The following is a 27296-nucleotide window of genomic DNA, read 5'->3' as shown; positions in this document are numbered from 1 at the left end:
TCAGGCGGTATTTTTACCTCAGTAATATTTCAGCCGCCGTCAATGTATATAAAGTATTTAAAGCACAATGTGTTCAAGTTCAGCCCAGTGGTTTCAGAAAGGAAGAAATAATGTGGTAACATAAGCACACAGGATTACATGTAAGCACCGTGCCCCTCAGAAGAACACATGTGTGTACGTTTCATGCAAACACATCAGTCACATAAGGGGGAAAAATGACGCTCAGAGTTGGCTGCTAGGCTCCAAACTCCAGGAAGTGTTTGATGAAAGCCGCAAACGAGGGAATGGGTTTTGATCGCAGTGTACACAAACATGTTATCAGGTAATTTTCCATCCCAACAGAAGGAAAGCAGCTCTTTCCCAGCTTCTGCGTTTGTCTGATTTTGGGAAGCAGAGAGCTGTGGATTAAAGGCGTCATGTGGGGAGGGAGTGGGACAGACTCAGCTGGATCAACGTCTGTTTGGGCACCTCCTGCTCTCTACGATTATGTACAGATAGGTGAGAAATTAAAGTAGAAAACCTGGAAAGGTGTCCTTCACAGTGTGTGGGAATAAACCAATTAGCCACATGCTAAAACCACTGTCGTCAGTGGTGTTTAAAGACTGTCAACCCCCATAGACCAATTATTGAGAAAAGACACCCATAAGCGCCCTCTTTCATGGCCAACATGTGCGCTAAAGAGCCCTCTTGTGACTTTAAACATACTTAACAGCCCTCCTTCTAGCCAAATTATGGTAGGGTGCCCTCTTGCTAGCTAAAAAATGCCCTACAGTGCCCTCTTTGGAGCCAAAACAAGTGATAATGTGCCCTCTTTGGAGCCAAAACATTGCGCTAATGTGCCCTCTTGGGATCCAAAATGTGCTTGAGAACCAAGATGTGCTGTAGTGCCTAATTGTGAGACACAACTTGTGCAAAAGTGCTCTCTTGGGAGCAAAATCATGAGCTGATGTGTCCTCTTTGGAGCCAAAATGTGTGCTGATGTGCCCCCTTTAGAGCCAAAACATAGGCTAATGTGTTTTGTTGGGATCCAAAATGTGCTGAAGTGCCTTATTGTGAGCCAAAACTTGCGCATAATGCTTTCTTGGAAGCCAAATCATGACCTAATGTGCCCACTTTGGAGCCCAAAAAATGCAGTAATGTCCACTCTTGGGAGCTAAAACATGCACTAATGTGCCCTCTTTGGAGCCAAAACATGCAGTTATGTGCTCTTTTTAGAGCCAAAACATGTGCTAATGTATCTTGTTGGGATCCAAAATGTGCTGAAGTGCCAAAACTTGTGCTTTAGTACCCTTTTGGGAGCCAGCGTGTGCAAATCTGCCTCCTCAGGAGCAAAAATATGTGCATAAAGGCCCTCTTGTAAACCAATATGTGTGAGCATTTGCCCTTTTGGGAGCCAGAACTTGCGCTAAAGTGCCTTTTTGTGAGCCAAAACATGCCAACTTGTATTCTTGTGAGCTAACTAGTGCGCTAAAAAGCCCTCTTGGGAGGCAAAATGTGCACTTAAGTGGGCCCATTTGGAGCCAAAAAACATGTGGAAGAAACAAAGGGTGCTAAAGTTCCCTCCAGGAACCCAAAGTGGCCAAAGTAGCCAAACTCACGCTAAAGTGCCCCTTTCACGACTTAACATGTGTGCTAACGTGCCCTTTGGGGGCAAGAACTCAGGCTGTATCTACCTTATATTTTGTCTTATCGTCCCTGCTCTTCAAAAGGTCTGTAAACACCCATGAGGTCTCAACATTTCCTTTGCTTTAGGAACCAGCCTCAAGTGGACATTTGAGGAACTGCAGCGCACTATATCAAGCCACGATGAATGAAAATGCGGTGTTTCTTCTTTTTTAGTGAAAAGAATGGATGAATCAAATATGTAGAGAAACACGTGTTTCTTTAAATTTAGCAGCAGAAGGAAGAGAGATGGTCTCTGGTTGCAACAATAAAAGCGGGTTTAAACCAGCCGTCCCTGCAGGCACACAAGGAGAAGAGCACATACAGTTTCAATTATCTGTAATCTAGGCTCACATACAAACACAGGCTGTTTACTCAGGGGACGTTTCAGCGGTCAAACACGCCATTCACCCCTACGGCTGAGCATACACACACCAGAAGCGTGGTCAAATACACAAACTGACATGCACATGTGTACATAAGCGATCACAGGTTTGGCACGGACACGTCTGATCACGGCTATCAAAGGCGGCATACACAGAATTTAATATCACAAACACACAGTCTATAAAGAGGCTAAATGACTCCACGCAGGGATCAGTCTGTTTCCGACTCATCCTGCATCTCAATGCAGCAGCAGCGGAGGCACATTACCAGATATCATTAGCATGTCTCTGTAATGTAGCTCTAATGTCTGAGACACTCAAGGCTGCAGCTCCAAAGTGCCCATATGTGTGTGTGTGTGTATGGTAATATTATGGCGCTCAAGGGAAGGCATGTGTGTCTTGGTGTGCAGGTTTTAATATGATGTCGGGGAGTGAATGCTCCATCTTTGGATGGCAGCACAAGTGTGTGTGTGTGTGTGTGGGGACATTATGCAAAGAGATGCATAATGTGAGGTAAAGGGGACATTAGTCTCAGCAAGATGTTGGGACTCAGGTGGAAGACCTTCAGGATGTGTGTGATGTGTGAGCGAACAAGCACACACACACCAAGGGGGGTGCATAAAATGAAAGAGAGGGAGAAGAGAGTGATGAGGAGGGGAGGAAATGTGTGTTTGGATTGAATGAGTGAAATTCTTTGTCCAATGATTGTATTAACATAACAGCCTGGAGCCAGAGGTCTGCTTTATTAACTTCCACACACACACAAACACACACACACGCACATATTTATTATAAATGTCTGTCATATGGATGTGTTTCAAGCAGGAGCCCATTTTCCTGAGCTTCAGTGCCAGATGATGTGCCTTGTAATACCGTTGTGGCTCTACACACACACACACACACACACACACACACACACGCACACACACACACATACGTAAACAAACACACAAAACAAGTCTCACTCTCACCATGGCAACTGGTAAAACAGGGAAATGAAATTCATCCCCGTTTGGAGCCAGAACGCAGCAGCCTGGCTTCTTAGGAGGCGGGCGGTTTAAGGAGCAAAGATCCTCCTGCGATGTGAATCTATGTCCTCACCCTGAACCTGATGACATCACACACAGCATGCATACACAGCGGGGCAAAAAAAATCTTTAGTCAGCCACTGATTTTGCAAGTTCTCCTACTTAAATTATGGTAGAAAATAAGTATTTGGTCACCCACAACCAAGCAAGATTTCTGTCTCTCACAGAACTGAAACAACTTTTTCAAGAAGCTCTTCTGTCCTCCACCTGTTACCTGTTTTAATGTCACCTGTTTGAACCGTCTGTATAAAAGACACCTGTCCACAGCCTCAAACAGTCAGACTCCAAACTCAACAAGGCCAAAGTGCTGTCCAAGGACACCAGGAAGAAAACTGTAGACCTGCCCCAGGCTGGGAAGAGTGAATCTACAACAGGCAAGCAGGTTGGTGTGGAAGACAAACAAGACCTTTGACAAACTCCCTCCATCTGGGGCCCCACGCAAGATCTCATCGCATGGGATCAAAATGATCATGAACGGTGAGCAAAACTCTCAGAACTACACAGAGGGACCTGGTGAATGATCTGTAGAGAGCTGGGACCAAAGTAACACAGGCTACCATCAGCAACACAGTGCCAGGCGTCTCCCCTTGCTTAAGCCAGAACATGTCCAGACTTGTCTGAAGTTTGCCAGAGCGCACATGGATGATCCAGAAGAGGATTGATTTTGGATTTGGAGGAAGAAGAATGCTGAGTTCATCCCAAGAACACCAAACCTACAGTGAAGCATGGCGGTGCAAACCTCAGGCTTTGGGGCTGTTTTTCAGCAATGGGGACAAGACAACTGATCCTGTGTTCAGGGGAGAATGAACTGGTCCATGTATGGTGAGATTTGAAGTCAAAAGCTCCTTCCTTCAGTGAGAGCATTGAAGATGGAGTGTGGCTAGGTTTTCCAAGAGGACAATGATCCCAAACACACCACTTGGGCGATGAAGGAGTGTCTCCGTAAAAAGTATTTCAAGGTCTTGGAGTGGCCTTGCCGGTCTCCAGACCCCAACCCAAGAGAAAACTTGTGGAGGGAGTTGGAAGTCTAACAGCCCCTAAACATCCCTGCCCTAGAGGAGATCTAGAGGAGGAATGGACCAAAATATCAGTCAGAGTAGGCAAACTTGGTGAAGACTTACAGGAAATGTTTGACCTCTGACATTGCCAACAAAGGTTATCTTACAAAGTATTGAGCTGAACTTTTGTTATTAACCAAATACTTATTTTCTACCATAGTTTACAAACAAATTCATAAAGCTACAGACCTCTCTAATCTTTCCAAGTGGGAGAACTTGTATTTGCTCTGTATTCCCTTCTTAAAGGAGGTCTATGCTTGGAAACATGACTTTTTGGACTTTAATGACGAGGCAGGACAGATGCTCAAAGATGCATGTAGTGACTCGTCTTAGCAATAGAAGGTCTTTGGCCTCACATCTGACGATCTGACGACTTCTGCAGGACTTCATGTTGATTTTGGCCGCGAGCACTCCCCAATCAGCCCATCCCCGGATTGTTTTCCTAACATTTCCATCATTTCGGCTGCAGACGTTCTCATAAAGTGCGCGATTGTGTCGAGTCATCGGCCCACCAGCTGACAAACCGCCCTGACAGACTTGGCTCGTGTGTGCGCGACTGTGAATGAGCAGAAAAGTCACTTCTCCATTTTTCCAAATTAGAAAGCCGTGCTTTGACAGCGCCAGATGATTCGTGCTGGAGCGCACACACAAACACACACACACACGCTTTCACAGCAATCATCTCTAGCAGCACAGCTGTCGCATTCATCAGAAAGTACTGCTGGAGCTCAGGAAATGGATTTCTTGGAGCCCTTTTGGCTTTGCTGTAAATGTGTGATGCTCATAAATACAATAAGCCTCAAATGAGAGTCCAAGTGCTTTGACACAATGCCTGAGCTGCGCTTTCATGCTGCCGCTAGATGCACAGATCGACTCTTCCTCCTCCACCTCCTTTCAGACGACATAATTAGCCTCCTATAATGCCATCCATTCCTCCTCCTATCCATCCATCCTGATCCTCCTTCCTTCATCCATCCATCGCAGGAGCTAATTAAGCATGTGTCTGCGCTCAGCGTGGAGCCTCCGCCTGGCACCCTGAGACCACCTCCTGTTGGCAGCGTCACCCCCACGCCCTGCATCCGACTGGCACCGTGACGTGGATCTGGTCCACACTCCCTCCCCTCCCTCCCTCTGAAAAATGACTGTGATGAGGTGATGCTGACTCCTGCTTTGGAGATAAGACACACAGAGGGGACTGAGCTGGCACAGGATGGGACTCTGGGAGAAGTTTTTCAAGATGTGAGCAGTTGGATGGGAAACAAAGCGGAGGAGAAAGTCTGAAGAGTTTGACAGGCTGGGAACCTGCGTCGATAAAAACAGAAAATGAGGCAGAAAGCGGCCCTCGTTTTCAGCTCCAGACCTCTTCAAGGATTAGGATAAATCTGACGCTGTAGATCAAAGTCAACCCGATCAAATTTTAAGATCTGATCCAATCTGAACCAACGAAGTCTACACTCACCAGCCACTTTATTAGGTAGACCTTGCTAGTACCGGGTTGGAACCCCTTTTGCCTTCAGAGCTGCCTTAATCCTTGGTGGCATTGATTCAACAAGGTACTGGAAACATTCCTCAGAGAGTTTGCTCCATATTGACATGATAGCATCACACAGTTGCTGCAGATTTGTCAGCTGAACATCCATGATGAGAATCTCCCGTTCCACCACATCCCAAAGGTGCTCTATTGGATTGAGATCTGGGGACTGTGGAGGACATTTGAGTACAGGGAACTCATTGTCATGTTGAAGAAAGCAGTCTGAGATGGTTCCAGCTTTATGACATGGAGCGTTATCCTGCTGGAAGTAGCCATCAGAAGATGGGTACACTGTGCTCATAAAGGGATGGACATGGTCAGCAACAATACTCAGGTAGGCTGTGGACTTTAAACCATGCTCAGTTGGTACTAAGGGGCCCAAAGTGAGCCAAGAAAATATGCCCACACCATCACACCACCAGCAGCAGCCTGAACCGTTGATACAAGGCAGGATGGATCCATGCTTTCCTGTTGTTGACGCCAAATTCTGACCCTACCATCTGAATGTGGAGCAGAAATCCAGACTCATCAGACCAGGCAACGTTTTTCCAATCTTCTATTGTCCAGTTTTGGTGTTGCTGTGTGAATTGTAGCCTCAGTTTCCTGTTCTTAGCTGACAGGAGGGTCACCCGGTGTGGTCTTCTGCTGCTGTAGCCCATCTGCCTCGAGGTTGGACGTGTTGTGTGTTCAGAGATGCTCTTCTGCAGACCTCGGTTGTAACCAGTGGTTATTTGAGTTACAGTTGTCTTTCTATCAGCTCCAACCAGTCTGTCCATTCTCCTCTGACCTCTGGCATCAACAAGGCATGCTGACCCACAGAACTGCCGCTCACTGAATATTTCCTCTTTTTGGGACCATTCTCTGTAAACCCACGGTCAAAGTCCCTTAAATCACCTTTTTTCCTTATTCTGATGATCGCTTTGAACTGCAGCAGATCATCTTGACCATGTCTACATGCCTAGGTTGTGTTAACCAGCAGTTGGGCGGGTGTGCCTAATAAGGTGGCCTGTGAGTGTATATCAAACGTCAAAGCGCCTGGATTACGCCACACCAGGAGGCTCTGTGGCCCCCCTGGTGGACACTAAACACTCCCACACCTGGACCCCACTCACTCTGAGCTCGTTAGCAGCAGATGGCACACACACACACACATAGGGACCAGAGGTTACACACACTCAGACTGGAATGCAGTCTATTTTGGTAATTGGCCAATCTGCTGGTAATTGTCCTCATTGTTAGTGTTTACTCGGGGCCCTCGGCTCCTGACCTCAGGTCGGCTTCTACATCGATGTACAGCCGGATCAGGACTCAGATTGAGGGCGAGGTCAGGATGCGAGACTGGAGTCAGAGAATCTCAAACATACAAAACAATTATTTCGTTAAAGCTAGAGATAGTACTCTACTTTTCTATTCTCTTATGTAATTTGTGAAATTCCCCACAGACAGCTTTATGTCCACATGAACTCCTAACACACTCAGGGTGTTTATATCCAGCTGAGGAGGAATGTCACAGGCTCCTTAAAGAACACGTTTCACAACCCAGAGAGGTTGTTTGATTTGTGTAAGTGAGGAAAAGACGAGCAGACGATTGGTACGAGCTGTTGGGTCTCTGATAGAAAGTATTCTCGATCTGATTGGGTCGTTCGGAGGGGGGCCTGCACGTGGTTGCATTTTGGAAGCTGTAATCAACAAGAATCTCAAACCTCTTCCATGTGTGAGTGTGTGTGTGTGTGTGGCAGTGGCCATGGGGTGTTGTTTATTTACCGAGGCTGTGTCCATGTTCCTCTCCCTCCTCTGTGGGTTTGTTTGCCTCCCTGCCGCTCACTGAAATAACATCCAAATACCCCTGTGAGCGTGTGTGTGTGAGTGTGTGTGAGAGCACGTGTGTGTCTCTGTAGTGCCCCTAAAGGTTTGTCACAGGGTGTGTGAGTAAGTGAGACCAGGTTTGTTATTTTTCACCGAGCCGGGACACAGAACAGTCGTTTGCTGTCACAGATTTGTGGATGTGTGGGCTGACGCCGCCGTCAGCGACCGATCCAGCTCCTCACGCGCAGATGTCGTGAGGCTGGGACGGTTGACCTTGGCTCTTTGATGCAACTCCAGATCCTCTGTGAAGAGCTGGGAAGTGTCCGATCAGGGGATCTCGAGTCGGGATGGTCGTAAAGTTTGGAAGTTGGACGTAAGAGTGAGCACAAAAAAAAGGAGGAGAAGACGCATCACACTCTGCAGTTTGCCTGTAGGCCTAAGACAAGCTGCACGGATAAAGACAGACGCCAAATCAGTCCCTGGAGGCCTCCGTCAGGCCCCAGTGGGAAGGCGGAAGAGGAAAACAAAAAAATCCACAACGCTTCCTGCGCAGCATCGGAATGAAGCGACTTAAAACAAAGGAGAGGAGCGCGTTGAGCCTCGGGGATGAGCCGGGAGACGAGGACAGAGAGGAGTCCGTGGATTGAATCGCTCATTGTGACTTTGCGAAGAGAAAAAGGTGGGATACGTGTGCAGGAGGGGAGGGGAAACTCTTGATATCAGCGTGCGGAAACACGGGATGTTCGCTCTTGTCTTCGTCTCCCAGGAGTGCGAGCAAGAGTTCAGCGGAGGGAGTGTGAGACATGAAAGAAGAAACAAAGAAGGTGGTCAGCAAGTTCTGCAGGAAGGATGGAGGAGAATGAACCCTGCAGACACCAGAGTTCAGTTTCTGATAACACCTCCACTTTAAATAATCCTGCACACCTAAAATAACAAACTGCATCTCTTTGAAGTCTTTCAGCTCCACTTTCCCCCTCCTGTCTTATTCCTGCTCTATCATTTTCAGCTCTCCAGTAGCCGGCTGCAGCAACTTACTCACAGTAATTCTAGGCTGTATGATCCAAACACTAACTTGCGGTGCAGCGTGTGTAATTACACGAGCCAGAATAGCACCGAGCTTGGACCAGAGAGTCAGGACAGGCCTTTAAATCCAGCTGCTGCTGCTGCTGGTGTGTGTGTGTTTTATTCTTCGTGCTCAGCTGAAGTCAGCACAGGTAAAGCCTCGAAAAGCGAGCAAACTCTCACACTCGCAGGGCATATGCTAACCTGATTAACACCAACATTAGAGCAACATTAGCGAAGCCTCCTTCAGAGAAACTCCCCCGGACCAGCTGCTCCCCTCTCCTTCACTCGCGTCCATATGCACCAACTCGCATTTCAGCCTCCCACGCTTTTTTTTTTTCCTCCAAATCATCCTCCTTTTGGATCATCCTTATCAGAGTATTTTGAAAAGTTTCTGACGGACATCATGGAGTGGAGGGTGAACTCTAAATGAGCCGAATGAGAATGAAGTTTCACTCCCCGTCTCATCCTCTCACTCCTTTAGTTTTGCCTCCATGAGTCCGTCAGTTCCTCCGTCCCATCTGTCTCCTCCTTGTGCCAGCTTCTTCCCCTCTCATCCTTCCCATCCTCCCCTCAGGCTCCTCTTTAAGTCTTATTTTGTTCGACTCTGCTCTGTCACCCGCCATGTTTCTACCTGCTCCTTTTTCTCCTCTCCTGTTTTCATCCCTTGGGTCTCACTCTGCTTTCTGCTGGGCTACACCATTTTCATGGCAGCCTCCCTGCAGCAGGCGCAGGCTGCCAGCACATCCATTACACCTGTTCTCAGCGTGAGTGTGTGCCTCGGTGAGGAGTGTTTGCAGCAGAAGGCGAGCAGTCGCTGGGTAGGGAGGTAAGAGGAGGCACTTGTCAGGTGAAAGCAGTGACGGCTGGTCACTGGGGCACGGTGGGAGCCAACCAGTCACACCAGTAAACAAACTCAAGTCAATATGTTAGCACATGGGTCCAAAAGGAAAAAGCTGCAGTTCCACATGTAACCACTAGGGGCGAGCACATTTATTAGGACTCCAGGAGCAAAAACCAACGGGGGCTTTCGCCTGTGGGCACCCCGCACAGATCACCACTGCCTGTGTGTGTGTGTGAGCCTGTGTGTGTGTGTGTAGGCCATCTATCACAGTGACAGCCCTGTGCGTGTTTACTTAATGATGTGGGGGTTTATTTATGAAGTGATGGCCGACGTGTGGGAGGGAAAAAGTGCAAGAGGAGAGAGTTAGAGGAGGAGGGGAGGGGGGGATTGAGACAGCCTGAGGATGTGACATTAAAATATCATCAAGGTGATGGATGTCCGCGCACACAACATTAGAGAGAAGTACAAAAAACAGCTGCGCAACGGATGACAAGTCGTATCTGGACTTGTGCTGCTTCTGTGTGTGTGTTTTATAATGACTGCGAGTGTGTGTGTGTGTGACTTCTGTGTTCATTAAGGTGTCACATGTGCTGCCACTGTTGTTTACGACTCACAGGGTAATGAGTTGGAGATAAGATGCATGACTTTGAGTGTGTGTATGTGTGTGTGAGTGTGTGTGTGAGTCTTTGTAGCACTTTTTAAACCACTCTGCTTCACTGAAGCATCTCAGCTGACCACGTCATGCATGGGCAGCTCTGATGCACAGTTACATTACAATAAGTAACATATCATGCACATGCAATCAGAAGTACAGTGAAGACTGATAAAGTGTGTGTGCGTCTGTTTGTGTTTGGTGTTTAGCTGTGTCAGAGTGGAGGTGAATGAGTGAGTCTGTGCAGTGTATTCAACACTAATGTCAAGTCATCACCACTAGGGGGCCAACAGGCCAGAAGAGAAGACAGTTTTAAAATTACCGTAAATTTTTGAAATTACCGTAAATTCTGGAATATAAGTGCTGTCAATTTTGACTTTGAGTGGATCAATTTTCAAACTAGCGCTGACATGGCTTTTAGTGTGCACCCCTTGAAAAGTTGGTTGCATCATGGGAAATGTAGGATTTAGATCCCATTCAGATGGGACTGACTGTAAAACAAATATAACACTAAATGGAACTAAAACTGAAAGAGTATGTGGAACTAAATTCTTGAGGGATCATAAACTTAGTTAGAAGCTACATGTAGAATGTATAAAACAGAAAGTATCATGTTGAATAAGAAATGTCTGCATGTACTGTATTTCTCACTTATGATGCCATATACGTCATATTGTGTTGAGGTTTGGGAGTATACATAACATTTATAGACCCTATGATTTAAGTCCTGAAAAGAGTTATTAGATTAATAAATAAAGCTCCCTATTGTGAAACCACCAACAAATTATTTATAGTCTTGCACCTTAAAATTCGTAGATACTGTGCCTAAGAACGTCAGGAATAGGGATGTCCCAATGCAATCACCTGACCGGAAATCGGGACCAAACGTGGTCACAGAGTCAATCGGGAATCGGAGATTACATCATTCTTATTCATTCTCATTTTTTCAAATCTATAATATTTCAAAACAAATAGGGAAAACTAACAGCTTAGTATTTAATATCATTTTTTGGTGGTACACACTCAGACCAGCTTAACTCCACACAGAAACAACACAGGGTATGACATCACTTTGCTACAGTGATGCTATTGGTTGAACGGTGTAAAGCAGAGGAGAGCATGGCAGGAGCTTAAAGCTGGGAGCGCGATGTATCGGGGTAGAAGTAACGGATCGGGACTCAGTATCAGCAGATACTAATCAAGTGACCCAGACTTAGACTCACAAAGAATAAAAGTCTTGTCATCTGTATTCAAAAGTTTTTTAAATTAATACAAAAAAATAATAACTTAAGGCGGTTTGTTGTCTTTAAAATAAGAAATGCTAGGACTCGTGTTAGATACAGATGTGTTTCATTTTTGGGAGTCAAATTGTGGAAAAGACTTAGTGATGATTTGAAACTGTATAAATCTCTGTTGAGTTTCAAAAATACATTAAAAAAGGATTACAACAAAAATGACTGTTATTTCAAATGATTAAGACAAACAATTTAGAATAAAACTTGTTATTTTTCTGTTTTTCCTTATTTTTCTTACCCATATTCTGAGTAGTAGTATATGGATTGTACAGTATTGGCAAAAATAAGCCTTAATTTTTTTTTGTGAGAAAATATTTTGCACAAGCATGAATATACAATTTTTAAAAATTATAATATATATATATATATATATATATATATATATATATATATATATATATATATATATATATATATATATATATATATATATATATATATATATATATATATATATATATATATATATATATATATTTATTTATTTATTTTATTTTTATTTTTTTTTTCAATAAAAGACTGCACATATATCAAATTCTGCAGTGGAGACTGTAACCAAAATAAAATACTAAAACTCAGACAGACGCACAGAGCTAAAGGAGTAGTCCAAAGTTTTTACCGACTCATCTCTTAAAAGAAAGAAAGTCCATGAAGAGGAAGTGTTCTCCAGCTTAATTGGCCATCAGAGAGACAGAGAGGACAGTGTGATGGTCATAATTACATGTATGACCTATCCACAGACAGGGAACATGGAGGACAGGTCGAATTAAAGAAGGAGGGATGGACAGAGACATGAAGAGAGGAAGGAAATGAGGACAGGGACACGGAGACTGGATTTATAACTGCACACACACACACTCCTGTCTACCTCCAGACAACCACTGAGAGAATAAACACAGACACAAATAGATACCCTAACCAGTCTTTCATCCCTGCTTTGTTTATGTTCGCTCAGGTTAGTGTGTTAGTCACATCCACAGAGGAGGAGAAAAAAACGGCTCTCCTGGCCTTGTGTGAGAGAAGCTCTGAGAGAGCAGAAAAAAAGCTTTTCAAGCAGGAAAGTATAAAAGAGCAGCTACAGCGCCGTGATGGAGGCGGCTGCTAAAAGGCTGATCACACAAGGACGGGAAGAAGCGAGCGCCGCGCTCAAGTGGTGTGCATTTATGCTCTTCTCATCGCACGGCGAGGGAGGGGGAGCAGGTAGATGAATGTGGACGCTTTTAACTCCACGTGAAGAGAAACAGGCATCAACGTAAACATTCAAGCTCTCAATTAACGTCTCAGTTTAGTCTTAAAGAGATATTTCTGGATACACACTCAGGAAACGTCATAGGATTGTGTTCCTCCTGCTTTTGCTCTCCATACTCACTCCTTATTCCACCACAAATCAGTGAAAAGCAGCAACCAGATGTTAGGAATCCTGAAATAAACCAGCAACACTCATAATCATCTGAACTCCTTCTACTTCCCAGGTGTTTGACTGTTTCTATTCTCGTTGTACGTGTGTGATTGTGAGCAGGGTGTTTCATTATCAGGCTCCTCAGGGGGACCAAGCCACCGCTGCGCTCTGCCGCGGACACCTCTGTCTTCTTCTGTGGTGACAAAAGAAGCACCAGAGAAGACGTGGAGGCAGCCGTGGCGAGCGTCTAATGAAGACGGGTCAGCGGAGGCTTCGCTGCTCAATAAACAACGACGACAACAAGCGAGGAAGTGAGCTCTGCGGGAGGCACGTCGTGTGCCTTTGCTCCTCTCTTTTTACTCTGTTGTGTCATTTATTGAAATTTCAGGAAATGCCTCCACAAACGGATTCAGAGGACGTCAGATCAAAGTGTGATTTTCTGCATCCTTGAGCGCGCTATTAAAGAAATCCTATTCTAAAACGGCTGATAAATGGCTATCGATTTCCATGGCGAGTTTGAGAGTGTACGGAGGCCGAATGAAATGATTCCTCCGGCCTGATCAATACGGGACGTTTAGCAGAGCCGCTCTGCAAGAAGAGGCAACAACGGGGAGAGATTTCAGGCCTGTGAGAATAAAGGAGGAGGGAAAAGGAGGAGGGTGTACAGAGGAATGGGAGGGCCACGGGGTACGAGGAGAAGAAAGGGTGGATGGAAATGTCAACGGTCTAATAGATCTCTCCATAAATGAAATGAGGAGGAGAGAAGGCATCTGGAAACAGCCTGAGAGGCAGACACTCACCCGGTTTGGGTCGTACTCCAGGACTCGGCGTCGGGCTGTGTCCAGCTCCTCGTACCCTGGGGCGGCTCGGGGCTGCTGGTACTCCCGTCGTAACCCCTGCAGACGTGGATCACTGCAGAAAGAGAAGAAGAGTTTGTGTGTGTCTTCTCGTTTTCTTTGACAGCACAGGAAGACTGACGGGCAGACGGATAATATCCACAAAGCTCTGCAGCGACTGAACTTTTACAGCTGACAGACAAAACCAAGGTGGACGGAGGCAAAGCTGAGCCATACAGTGAAACCACACACCCACAAGCCAGGTCATAAAAGATCCCTCTGACCCTGATGGGATGGTAAAAGAAGACAGACAGCAAGAATGTGTTGGTGGAGTAGATAAGAAAGTCAGGACAGAATGGGGACAAAACTTAAAGAGAAACATCATCATGCTCACTGGACCTCTGTGTGAGATAACACACACCTGAGAGTACAGAGCTGGATGCACACACACAGAAAAAGGAGAAACTGTGCGTCTGAGTGAGCATAATCCCTCAGGATGTGCAACCAAAGTATGACACAGTGCTGTCGTTTATCTTGTTTACTGGCTGCATTGGAAACGGGTGTCTAATATTGACACTGATGCTGTTTCATCCCCGGGAGATACACGCTGAATAAAAACATTCAGACACAGACACAGACAGAGGGATGTAACACAACGAGAAAAACTCAAACCAGGATGGAGGGGGCTTTGTCCGACACCAAACACCCACACAGGCAGCCTCAAGTCCTAATGGTGTGACCTGCAGGCGGTTATTGAGCGAGCAGACTAAGGGCGCAGATCGAGGGGTTCATTAGTGGAGTACATAGCTTACATGTTTAAGTCTCTCCTGCGACCCTGCCTTTAATTAGAAAATCTAGCTCGGAGTGTGTGTCTGTGCACAGAGACAAGAGATGTGTGAGCTAACCCGCTGCAACACACACACACGTAAATGTATACGCAGCCTCATTTAGCACCGCCGACCTTTTGTACAACTCAGCGGGGAGAGAGGGCTGACTCATACAAACTTCTACAGCACTGCGTGGATCTGCAAAGTGCAAATACATTTGTTGGGAAACTTGGTTGATAAATGACGCCGAAGCAGGGGTGAAGGCAGGGCTGCAGTTTCACCTATGGCCACAAGGAGTCATGTTCAGTGACGTGCAAAAACTTCTTGAGGGCAGGGGTGGAAAGGGAAAAGAAGGCAAATACAGCAAGTTCTCGCAACTAAAGAGGGCGCTAAGTTCTGGTGTTTTAAAGGGCACTAACTTCATGTTTATATGCTACACAAATGAATCACCACAGCTCGTTAAATAGCACAAAACAGCAGTTTGAGGCTTAAGAGGGCAATGAGTGAACTTTTGGCTCTCATTGGGGCACTGAAGCAAGATTTTGGCTCTCATGAGGGCACCTCAGAATGATTAACCTCTCAAAGGGGCACTCTAGTGTCTGCTTTGGATCTCAAGAGGGCACTCTAGTGTGTTTTGTTTCCAAAAAGAGCCTTCTAGCGAAGGTTTTTCCTGTAAAGTGGTCAATCTAGCATGTGTTTTGGATCCCAAGACGGCATACTGGTGCATGTTTTGGCTCCTATAAGGGCTCTTTCCTGTGTTATGGCTCCAAAGTGGGCACTCTAGCATGTGTTTTTGCTCCCAAGAGAGCACTCTAGTGCACATTTCGGTCCCAAGAGGGCCCTTTAGTGTTTTTAGGCCCCTCAGTGGGCCTTCTAGTGCGGGTTCTGGCTCCCAAGTAGGTACTCTAAATTGCTTTTGGCTCCCAAGCAACCACCTGAGTGTATTTTGGCCCATCAAGTAGGCACTCCAGTGCAGGTTTTGGCCCCCAAGAGGGCAATCTAGCATGTGTAGAAGATCCCAAGACGACACTCCAACTCATGTTTTGGCTCCCATAAGGGCCCTTAAGTGTGTTTTGGCTCCCTAACAGGAACATATGTGTGATTTGGCTCCCAAGATTGCCCTACTAGTGCGAGTTTTGGCTCCCAAGAGGGCACTCTAGATTGCTTTTAGCTCCTGAGCAAGTGCTTGAGTGCTTTGGCCCCTCAGGTAGGCACTCCAGCGTATGTTTTAATTCCCAAGAGGGCCCTTTAGTGCGTTTGGCTCCCAAGTAGGCACTCTTGATTGCTTTTGGCTCCTGAGCAAGCGCTATAGTGTGTTTTGGCCCCTTAAGTAAGCACCCCAGTGCATGTTTTGGCTCCCAAACATACACTTAAGCATGTTTTGGCCCCCAAGAAGGCCATTCAATGTCTTTTTGCTCCTGAGAGGGAACTCTAGCGCCTGTTTTGGCTTCCAAGAAGGCACTCTCGTATGTGCGGGCTCCCAAGCGGGCATTCCAGTGTTTTTTTTGTTTTTTTTTTGGCATCAGAGTGGGCTCTTGTTTTGGCTCCCAAGCAGACATTGTAGCGTGCGTTACAGCTCCCAAGAGGGCACTTTAGCCCATGTTTTGGCTCCTAAACAGGCACTCTTGCATGTGTTATGGCCTCAAGCACTTAATCATGTGTTTTTGCTCCCGAGAGGCCACACTAACTTGTTTTGGTCTCTTGTGTTTGTTTTGGCTCCTTAAGGGCAAAATTATTATTATAAGTAGTATTTTTTTTGCATTCAAGTAGAAGCTTCTGTGTGTTCTGGCTTCATAGCATTTTAGTGTATTTTTTCAACAATTGGGCTACAGGAGGGGGGACTGCCCTTTCTGGACCCCTGACTTGCACACCACTGATCATGTCACGTCAGAATTTACAGTTCAGTTAAACACGTTGCAGACGAGTAAACAGCCACATGCACAGAAGCACAGCCTCAGAGAAACGATGCACGGAGCTAAGCAAAGTTTTTTCCACCCTCTCCTACAGAAGCCATTAGCCAATCCCTCGGCCCGTAATTAGAGCTGCCATTTTGATTGAGCGTGCGTGTCGCTCTCCAAATGAAACAACACTGTAATTATCTCATTATGCCTCGGCCTCCATCACTGACAACGCCAAATATTATCATATTAATGGCTGAAGACTGAGGCTGATTCGGGATAAAACATTCAAGGAGGAGGGGGGAGGAAGGGGAGGGGGGTGTTGAGGTTTGCTGAGTCGCACTTTGACAGGTTGACAATTCAGCAGGCTGCTTTCCAAACAGTGACAGAAGAGCGGGACGTGAGTGTGTTGATGTGTGGTGTGTCTTCTCCTGAGTGTGTGTGTGTGTGTGTGTGTGTGGAGGCAGGTAGGCTCCCCTGTTGTCATCAGCGGCTAATAAGTGCTGCTGATTGGCTGTCTGCAGGCCTCAGGCTGGATGCATAAACACAAACAGCGGTAATGGAATATCAGATGCACGCTTGCAAAGGACACAGCTCACCTTTAAGATCCAAATAAAGTGCAAAAAGTGTTTTATGCACCACATTTTGCAGCAATTGAAGCAAAACAACTCAGAGTTAGACGTGTATCCGGTCTAATCCTGATGCAGCGATGTCTCATGAGTTCATAAGGGCATCAGCTGGAGTATATAATATGTAAATAGACTGCATCTGATCAATAAATCAATAACGTCTTCTGCTGTATTAACCAAAGCACAGGAATTGACACCACTTAAGTCAAGACATGTTTTCCCTCCAAGCATCATATTTCATCCATATTTCAGAGCGTCTGAATATGCCCGTTGATCTGAGAGCGCTCTGGGAGAAGAAGAAGAAGAAGAAAAAGCTGGAGGAGGAGGAGGAGGATGAGGATGGAGGCTGCAGGAAGAGAGGAAGAAGATGAGACACAGGAGCAGGAAATGAAAGATGCATCAGACGACAGAATGAGAGCAGAAACCAAACAGCGGAGACGGAGTTGCACAAAAAAAAAAAAAGAAAAAACTTGGAGAAGAGCGTTGGAAGCTGGAGCGAGAACAAAAACCCGTCTGCGGGAGAGAGTGCGAGGACAGCATCTATCCCGTGGTGTTTCGCCAGTGTGGAGGCAGACTAATTAGGAAGTGTGCGCCGCCGCCGGCGAGTTTGGCGACTTCTTCTTGCTGCGGCCAGCTGATTTAAACACAACACACTGGGGGGAAAACAGCTAAGGCAGGCGGTTTCTGTCTCTGCTGCTGCATGCTGGAGGTAAGCAGACATCAAAGCCTGTGGTCAGTCTTTGGTTTTCTGTAGGATTGGGATTACAGGCGGGAGGAAGCTCAAACTGGAGACAAAAAAAACACCTTTCACCAGATAACCGCTTAGATGGAGACACAGCACACATTACTCATCATGGATCTGTTTTCTGTTTTTGGATGCAACTAAAAATAAAACCTGATTTCTCCCCCGCTTCCTCTTTTCATTCCACTTAAGAGAAATCTGCAGAAACAAACTTTAATTGCAGGGAAAGAGCAGCAGAAGACACAAATGACTTAATGTGCAGTCTGCACTAATGACGTGTTGTTCTCCAGGTTTTTCTCTTTGAGCTCTTTCTCCAGCAGGTGCTGCGGGGAAACAAGCGGCTGCATTTCATGTGTGAATAAACAACACAGAAGAAAAGGACTTCTTCCTTAATGGGAAGTTTTCTCCAGCTATAATGTTGGCTTCTTTTTGAAAGAGGAGCAAAACGCCGGAGAAAACCAACACTGCTCAAGACTTCTTCTTTTGAACACAAGGCCTTATGCACAATTTAATGTACAACATTTATTGATGTATGCTAACTGCTAGCATATACACTCACCTGCCACTTTATTAGGCACACCTTTCCAACTGCTCGTTAATGCAAATTTCCAATCAGCCAATCACATGCCAGCAACTCAGTGCATTTAGGCATGTAGACATGGTCAAGACGATCTGCTGCAGTTCAAAGCGAGCATCAGAATGGGGAAGATCTACTGGGATTTTAACCAACAACCATCTCTAGAGTTTACAGAGAATGGTCCCAAAAAGAGGAAATATCCAGTGAGCAGCAGTTCTGTGGGACAAAATGCCTTGTTGATGCCAGAGGTCAGAGGAGAATGGACAGACTGGTTGGAGCTGATAGAAAGGCAACAGTAACTCAAATAACCACTGGTTACAACCGAGGTCTGCAGAAGAGCATCTCTGAACACACAACACGTCCAACCTTGAGGCAGATGGGCTACAGCAGCAGAAGACCACACCGGGTGACCCTCCTGTCAGCTAAGAACAGGAAACTGAGGCTACAATTCACACAGCAACACCAAAACTGGACAATAGAAGATTGGAAAAATGTTGCCTGGTCTGATGAGTCTGGATTTCTGCTCCACATTCAGATGGTAGGGTCAGAATTTGGTGTCAACAACATGAAAGCATGGATCCATCCTGCCTTGTATCAACGGTTCAGGCTGCTACTGGTGTGATGGTGTGGAATATTTTCTTGGCTCACTTTGGGCCCCTTAGTACCAACTGAGCATGGTTTAAAGTCAACAGAAAAAAAAGAAAAAAAAGAGGAAAAAAAAAGAAAAAAGAAAGAAAAAAAAACAAAGAAGAAAAAAAGAAAAAAAAAAAAAAGAAGAAAAAAAATGAAAAAGGGGGGAAAAGATAAAAAAAAGAAAAAAAAGGAAAAAGAAGAAGAAAAAAAGGGAGAAAAAAGAAAAAAGGGGAAAAAAAGAGAAAAAGGAAAGAAAAAAAGGGAAAAAAAGAAGAAAAAAAGAAGAAAAAAAAAGAAAAAAAGGGGAGAAAAGAGAAAAAAAAGAAAAGAAAGAAAAAAAGTGCGATGCTATCATGTCATGTCACGTTCTACTGCTTCTTTTGGTAACTGGAGATGCCAATGCCACCGCACTCCAATGCTGAAGCGATCTATGCATAGAGCCTATTAGTCGAGGGGTTTAAGATTCATCAGGTTAACTCTGGAGGTGTGTGCTCTTCTTCTTTTTCACTAACACGCTCACTGATGTGTCTCAGCCTCCTCTTCCTCAGCCCAGTGGTGCAGTTACCACCACAACTCTCCCGCCTTTACATCCCTCCTCCCTCCCTCCCTCCCTCCTCTTTCATCTCATCTCCTTGTTTCTTGCTCCGGCAACAAAGAGTGCCTCCCGGCTAATAAAATTTGACAAGCATAGCTAACCTTTTTTCTCCACAGGTCAGCCTCTAGCATCGCTCTAATCAAATGTGACGCCCATCACGGCGCACACCTGCCATTGGCGGCGTAATGAAAATGTCCGACAGTAAATTAGGGAGACAGAGCCGGGAGTCCACCGGTGAGGGCCTTGACAGAAGAAGAAGAAGAAGGAGGAGGAGGAGGAGGGAGGAGTAGCATGTCTCTGTTAGCAAAACTATGCAAACACGCAGAAGTATTCACATTAACCTTCGAAAACAATGAGATGGAGCTATATTAGCATTAAGGATTCCTCCTAATCCCATGTGTGCTGCATAATGAGCACATTTCTTCCTCACAGTAACCTGAGAGATGAAAGAAAGATACGTTGCTCTCTTTGGAAACCGTTTAAATTTGAGGAATGAAGCCTGGGAGCGTATATTTATACATACACAAAGAATGAGTATGATTACACCTCTGATTCCTGCACACTGCTGGAAAAAACTCACAGGACCACACACACGGTTGTGGTAGTTGCTAGGCGACGGTGGCAGACATATTACATGTGGGTGGTAGCGTGTGTGTCTATTTCTGACCGTGTGTGAATGGACGGCCGCACACGCACAGCGAGGCCGTGTGTTTTCAGCAGAGTTTGTGAATGAGAGGAAGAGACGCGGTGATGTAAGGGCCAAAAAGAGGAAAGTAGCAAGGATCTTTTTAAAGAGAGGAAGCGACGGACAAGTGACACGTTAAGAGTGTGGAAAAAGAGGGCAGCCTGGTAATGAAGTAGCCACCACGAGTGGATGAGAGCTAAAGTGGTCTAACAGATCTGTCAGCCTGCTAGACTGTGGCTAATTATCCCTCCTCCTCCTTTGTCTGCATCTTCTCCTCTGTCACTTCTTCCTCTTAAATCTACTCACACCATTCCTCTCCTCCTCTCCTCCATCCTGGCTTCTTTTCCTATACGCTCCGTCCCTCCGTCTGTCACAGCTTTCCCTTCCCATCTGTCTCCTCTTTTCCACGTCCAACCTCTCCGTCTTTCTGTATCCGCTCCCTTTCTTTCCCTCCAGGATGAGATTGGGCGTCTGGGGCTTAGTTTTTTGATTTGCAAGTCAATAGTAATTTCTGTCAGGGAGTTTAGTGGAGGGAAGTTTTAATGTGGCCTCTATTATTTCATACAGGAAACGGTAAATTAGCATAAGAATCCTCCGTGGGTTTTTCCTCCTCCTTTTTTCGTTCTTGCATGTGAAACTCTGGGTTAACACACTCACTCAGAGATATTCGTCTGCAGAAGCAGACCCTAAACATGCAGTCCTCCCCTCAAGGCTGGTTTATTTCCACACGAGGTTAAAACAGTGATGTCATGCAAACAGACGAGGCCAAACAAGACGCTCTCCATGAGCCAAGGCTGCCTCTAGACCTCCGTCCAACTGAGCATGTGTTTCCACAGTTACCTTGAAAAAGTAATCTGATTACTGATTACTCCTTTAAAAAGTTACTTAGTTACTTTACTGATTACTTGATTTTTAAAGTAACTAAGTTAGATTAAAAATTACTTTATCAGTTACATTCAGCAGTTGCTGACATCACCTGCAGCTGCATGATTTGGCAAAAAAACATGCAGTCTACATGTTTTGTGTTAAAAGAAAATGCAGAAATTGGTAGTTGTGAAATGTTAACTGTACAACTAAAAACAAAAAAAAAAATCATTTCATACATTTTGAATTTTAAAATTCAACTAAAGAAAGCTTTTCCAGTACTATATTTGGTGCACTACAGCACTGTTCAGTTTGATTTAAGATTTAATTTTTTTAAACGCTTTGTTTTAGTCTAGTTTGGTTTTTATCAGTTCCTTTTTTTTATTTGTTTCTGTTAAAGCTGTTGATCCTGTATTTGTACTACAAAAAGCAAAAATAAATGTTTTTGTTATTGTTTTCACTTTTATTTATTTGTAATTTTGGCAGTTTTAGTCCTCCATATAAAGGGATTATCAGTCTACGTCATCATAAAGATGTGCACACATCTTGACCAGAGAAGCAGCGTTTAGCTCATAGTTTAGCTCCATTCATTCAGACCAGTTGGCGTGTCTTAAACACTAAATTCAACCTGTTATCAGCATAAAAATGTACGTCGTTCTGTGGTCAGATTTTAGAAACAATACTATACAACAGAGGCAACGTCCATCAAGTTTGGACCTTCACAGAGCAACCGGTGTTTGGAGTTAATAGCAACCATGCTAACTGGTGACTCACAGCCGACAGTACCAGTGATTAACCATAGACTGTAAGAAAAAATGGACGACATCTTGCTTAGCTCGGAGCAAGGTCACCAGGAAAACTGCTCCCCCTGGTGGCTGGCTGCAGTACAAGTCAAAAAATCCATCTCCCCAGTCATTCCAGATGGGCTGTGGTCAAACTTTAAAAAATTAATACACCTGGGAGAAATGTTTCTCATGTCTGATTGTTGTGGTGATTTAAAGATATAATTTGGCTGCCTTGTATTCAAGTCTTCTTTTTTCTGGAAAGTTTTGTTTTCATTAGTTGTAAGAGGTTAAAAACGAGGTTTTGCGTGATGTTTCACGATGATCGACAGCTGCTGTTATCGTGTATGGTTTTCAGGGATTGTAAAATATGTCAGGAAGTAGAGTCAAGAAGTGATTAGACTCTCGAAAGAAAAAAAAAATATATTATTTTTGTCACCCGGCTCCACTTAGATTCTCCCAGAATCCTTCACAGTCTCTACTGCACAGACTCTGGCTGAAATTGCTAAGCCACACTGTCCACTCTATATACAGACTATGGTTTAGTCCGGCACAGAGCAACCAGAGTTCAGTTGTTAATAGCGACCATGCTAACTGGTGACTCTCACTTGACAGTATCAGTGATTAACGGCTGAGAGTCGCCAGTTAACAGGGTCACACTTTACACTGAAACACCAGCGACGTCTGCGGGTGAATAATTAACTCTGAACGTAGTTTCTGGTTCTTTTTTATGAACCAGGTCTCAGACTCAGCAGTCTGCTCTTTTTGGTCTGGAAGAGCGGGATGTCTCCTCTAAAATCGTCAGTCCACCTAATAACTGTCCCTTTAAGTGATGATAATTAGTTAAAAAATGTGTTTTTTGGTGGTTAACTCCTCCACATCAGTTGATAAACCACTATACTCTGCAGTGCTTCTGCGACAAAGTTGCGTGTGCATCCGGCGTTGTTGATAAACAAATAATCCCTCTATACTGAGGCACCCCTGTCTGAAAAGTCTGGACACGCCCCTGCTTGTCACCAGGTGCCTCTTTGCATGTTCGCAGTGCGCTGATCTCCCTCTAAATGATTCCTAAATGATTTAGTAAAGGATCTTAAGCAAACTGCCAACACAGAGTGAACAACAAAAGTTTCCAGCTAGAAAACACGCATCTCTCCTCTCCCCCGCTGTTGTTTATGTTTATGTCGCTGGCTGCTGTTACACCTGAGTTGTCCTCATGCTGAAAACGTGATAAATACGCGACCCCTGTCACTCCCTGAGAGGCAGGAAAAAAAAAGCAGATAAAGAAGAAGTGACGCTCTCACAGCTCCAGGTCAAAGTTCCCCTCTTTGCCTCCAAATATTCTCCTCTCTGCAGCGTCCTGCCACTTCTTCAGCTTTTATCAAAGCCTGCCCGTTGTTATTGAATCTGGCTGGATGAGATTAAAATGCAAAGTGCGAGCCGACGAGGATCCAGCTGGTGGTCTGAGGAGAAACTTTAAATAGGAGCGGATGCAACCTTGTGCTCTCAGAATTGTTTTTTGCAGCACCTGGAGCCTCAATGTAGATTTTTGTGCGTGAGAAGACGAGACAGGGAGAGGATGAACACTTTATCTCAGTGTTTGGACGCTCAAACGCTCTAAAAAACACCAGGACTGTTAATATTCCTCCATATTTTCATCCTTGGCACTCAAACTGACCCGTGCTGCTGATGAATATGATTTAAAATGTTTTCATTAAGCAGAAATAATCATGTTTTAGAGGTTTTAAAGATTCACAGAGGTCAAAGAGATTGCAAAAATAACAGATGACTTGCATAAATTATGCATGGCACTACTGTGAAAGTGTGTATATGTGTGTGTGAGTGTGTTACGGCAGTGTAAGCATGCGTTCATGTTTTATGCATCCTCCAGCTCTGCAGACCATGAATGTAGATATGTGCAAATACTCCTGACCTTGTGTGCACACACAACTTTCTGCAGGATTACAGAAGCCAGAGCTGCACACGTTTAAAAAAGAAGCACATTGTGAGGTCAAACTGGGCCTCACCTGTCTGCTTGTGTTGGGTTCTGTTGAGGAGGTCTGCTCTTGTTGACCTTGGCGTAAAGCCCGTCCAGCTCGTCCGATGAGGCCCGTAGCGCAGGAGAGGGTGTGCGACTGATGAACGACTGAGGTGACGGCGGTTGGAGGAAGTTGTTGATGCGGGCGTAGTTGGGGTCGCTCTCGTCGTCTTCGACGTCAGGGAAGGAGTTGGGGTCGGAGGCGATGTGGCTGGCGAGGATCTCAGCATAGCGTGGGTCGTAACTGTGAGACAGGAGAGGTTTGAGGAGTTAAATGTGAAGCCTGAGCGGCAGAGTGGCAGCTGTGGGTGCGTGCTGCTGCATCCCAATGACTCAGAACTTGCTAAGTCGGACGTCAATCACAGCGTTTTACTTCGAAACCAGAGGAGAGCAACAAAAACATTGAGTCCATTCTGAAACGGCTGCATGAAATCAAAGAATCTGGTTGCATGAGTTATCATCTGTGTTTCCTTTCCCACCTGTTGCTCTCAGGGATCCTGTCCAGCTCCTCCTCACTCAGAGCCTCCAGTTTGTTTTTGCCGGCTTTGCCTTTGTCGTCCTTTTTCTTACCAAACCTACAAAACACAAACAAAGGCGTACTTTTATTTTTTTTATTTTCTATTTATTTTCATTTTTTTGTATTTAAGTTTTCATTCAAGGCAAAATTGAAACATGTTTTGCAGCAACAAGCTGTTGTGTGACTTTTCTTATAAAATGTGGCATTAATAAAAAACTTTTGAAAGCAAATCAAAAGAAAAAAAATTTGTATCAAAAGTTTATATGTCAGGGATAGTAACCAAATAAAAACATTTTCATTTATATACATGTCTTCACCTTTCCCACATAAAATGACATTTTTCAAGTACTTACCCACAATCTTAATCAGGATAATTGGTTCACAGTGAAAGAATGCAAATAAGTTTAAATTAAACACATTTTGTGTAGACGTATATCTAAGTTTGGGGTTATCATCAAGTATACTGAAAACTGATTAATTAAAGTATTGTTTTGGTGGGAAAAAATGAATAAAAAATTAGTTTAAAAATAGAATAAAATATAAATAAATAAATAATAACGTTAATAATAAAACAAGCACAAAAAACTCATTGAACAATTGACCATAAATAAATAAGAGGGTTTCCTTACAGAAAAGAAAACCTGAAGGGTTGGGTGTTAAAGCCTAGCTGCTTGCATATATTCTTAGATCAGAAAACTTGCATTGACAAGAATAAGCTATGTACAATTGAGAAGCTCAAAAACAACAAAAAAAGAAATAATATTAAAAAAAATAATAATTAAGGCTTGGCAATATGGCCTAATAATAAAATCCCTGATTTTTCACCATAAATTCGATTTACGATTTTTTGGCGATTTTTTTCTCAAAGAAAACAATAAATACAAAAAATGACAAGAGTTAACTAAAAACAGTTTTGTTTCAATTTGATCAAAAACGTAATAAAAGTAACCTCTATTTGACTCTTGGAATTGAAGTTTCACCTCTTCTCCTGTTTCAACAACTTCACTTTGTAGTTTTAAAGAAGGCAGATTTGTTTGCCTTCACATTAAAAATGCACCATTTTATACATTTTGAATTAAAATTACAGCTAAAAAGCGTTTACAGTATTGTTTTCAGTGCACTACAGCACTATTCAGTTATGTTCTACTTTTTTAAAAAATATGCTTTGTTTTAGTCAAGTTTTTTTTTTTTTTTTAAGCTGTTTCCTTGGTCGGGGCACCCCAGTCTAAAAAATCTGGACCCGCCCCTGCTTGTCAGAGCGTACCTCATTGCAAGTTTGTTATGTTGCTCTGCTCATCAGCAGATGGATTTATGCTAACAGAGGGATCAGTTGGTGGAGTAGAGGGAGTTACAGAGAGACAGGACTCAGCTTTTCCCCCGGTAAAAGTCAAACACCTTCTCAGTCATGCAGCCAAGCAGCACACCGCTCTGGTTGATTGCACATCGTAGTCCTGTTCATCCAGTTTTCTACTGTAGGGGAATGTGTTGACAACCATTTTTTAGAGGGTGCTTTTTTGCTAGATATCAATGATAACTCCCACATTTCCTTAACATATGGCACGTCGTCCCCATGTAGTTCATATAGACCTTTGTATAGCTTAGATATGGTTTAAGAGCAGGGGTCTGAATCGTATGCTTTTCAGAAAACCTTCAGTACTCTCTTATTAAATTATTGGTGTGCTTTTATTTTGAAGGGACAATTTCAGAAACAGATTCCTTACACATGCATGCTCAAAGCTGCTCCTGTGTGTTCATGACAGACGTGGTTATAATGTCACAGCAGGCACAGTGTGTTATTGTTTGTGTTTGTGTGAAAAATGGTACAGTTGCCACAAAGCACACAGAGCATCATCATCTCAGTTTTCTCATCACCATCATCATTCTGCTCCCAGAAAATAGACTCATCACCTCCAGATGAAGCTCTTCCTGCGCCTATGAGGAATTAACAAAGCTCTTAATATTTCATATTCTTTTACATCTCCTGCTTACACACTCCTTCTCTTCTCCTCAGAGCCCCCCGCCGAGCCAATCTAACGTCTGTGTTTATCTCATTAACAGCGCGGCACTTCTCATTACCGCTACAGGCTGATACGTGGCCTGAATGGGTAACCCGCTGGCCCCGGCTGAGAGAGTGTCGGCAGCTTCAGAGCGGCGTCGAGCCCTGGACAGGGCTGCCGCGCTGGCCTGGCACCATCCTGCAAAGCAATTAGTGTTGTTTTTGAGCTAATGTGCTCGCTACACTTACACCTGAGAGGGTTGGAGCTGCCAGCAGCGCGGCACACGGACACAATGCATCTGTTTTTTACTGCAAAGAAGGTGCAAATAGGTGACGAATCCACAGCACAGCATGTTTAGCCCCAGTTAAATATTCTGCACACATAATAATTAACCACTTCTCCACCCACGCAGTCACCTGTTACTGCAGGATTTAACATCTTCATGTTTACACGCTCGGCTCAAACCGGCTTCAACTCTGACATCATTGGGGTTATTTTCCTCGCTGCAGAGCCATTACTGTTAAACCCATCCTGACGTGTAAAATCGCTGGAAAGTGGCATCCAGTGCAGTCTCACAACAGCCTTGTTTCATCTTTATTTCCTCCGCGGGTAATGTCACTGGAGCTAAGCTCCTTCTGCTGTAATGTCTCCCCCCACCCTCACACTCCCTGAGATCAGTTGCTCCAGAGAGTGTGGGCGCTGCTGCAGAATATTTTCTGCACTTTTATTTTTTTTTTCCTGTCATGGAACTATTTTAATTTCCTAAGTACTCCCACATTAAGCCGGAGCCAAAAGCTGAATACAAATTACCTCGATATAGAAAACAGAGGAATATCAGCTCTATTAATCTCAGATGTTTAATTATATCACACGTAAATATATGATTATCCAAAAAT

The 27296-nt window shown here is 44.5% G+C and overlaps 1 protein-coding gene across 6 annotated transcripts in view; it reads right to left on the bottom strand.

The window, feature by feature from the left end:
* The window catches only part of LOC141786059 (partitioning defective 3 homolog B-like), a 152947-nt gene that overhangs the window by 13630 nt on the left and 112021 nt on the right, over positions 1 to 27296 (bottom strand). For all 6 annotated transcript variants that reach the window (XM_074664760.1, XM_074664762.1, XM_074664761.1 and 3 more), the window contains 3 exons: positions 24366 to 24461; positions 23876 to 24130; positions 13584 to 13695 (listed from right to left, as the gene is read on the bottom strand). In XM_074664760.1, the coding sequence (XP_074520861.1) occupies positions 13584 to 13695; positions 23876 to 24130; positions 24366 to 24461 (463 nt within the window). The remainder of the gene's footprint in view (positions 1 to 13583; positions 13696 to 23875; positions 24131 to 24365; positions 24462 to 27296) is intronic.

This window comes from Halichoeres trimaculatus, unplaced genomic scaffold (genome assembly GCF_033239565.1).
Source record: "Halichoeres trimaculatus isolate MK-OKI-2021-1 unplaced genomic scaffold, fHalTri1.1 fHalTri1_scaffold_24, whole genome shotgun sequence".
Lineage (NCBI taxonomy): Eukaryota > Metazoa > Chordata > Actinopteri > Labriformes > Labridae > Halichoeres > Halichoeres trimaculatus.
Note: the sequence above shows the minus strand (reverse complement) of the source record. Positions and strands in the feature narration are given on the sequence as shown.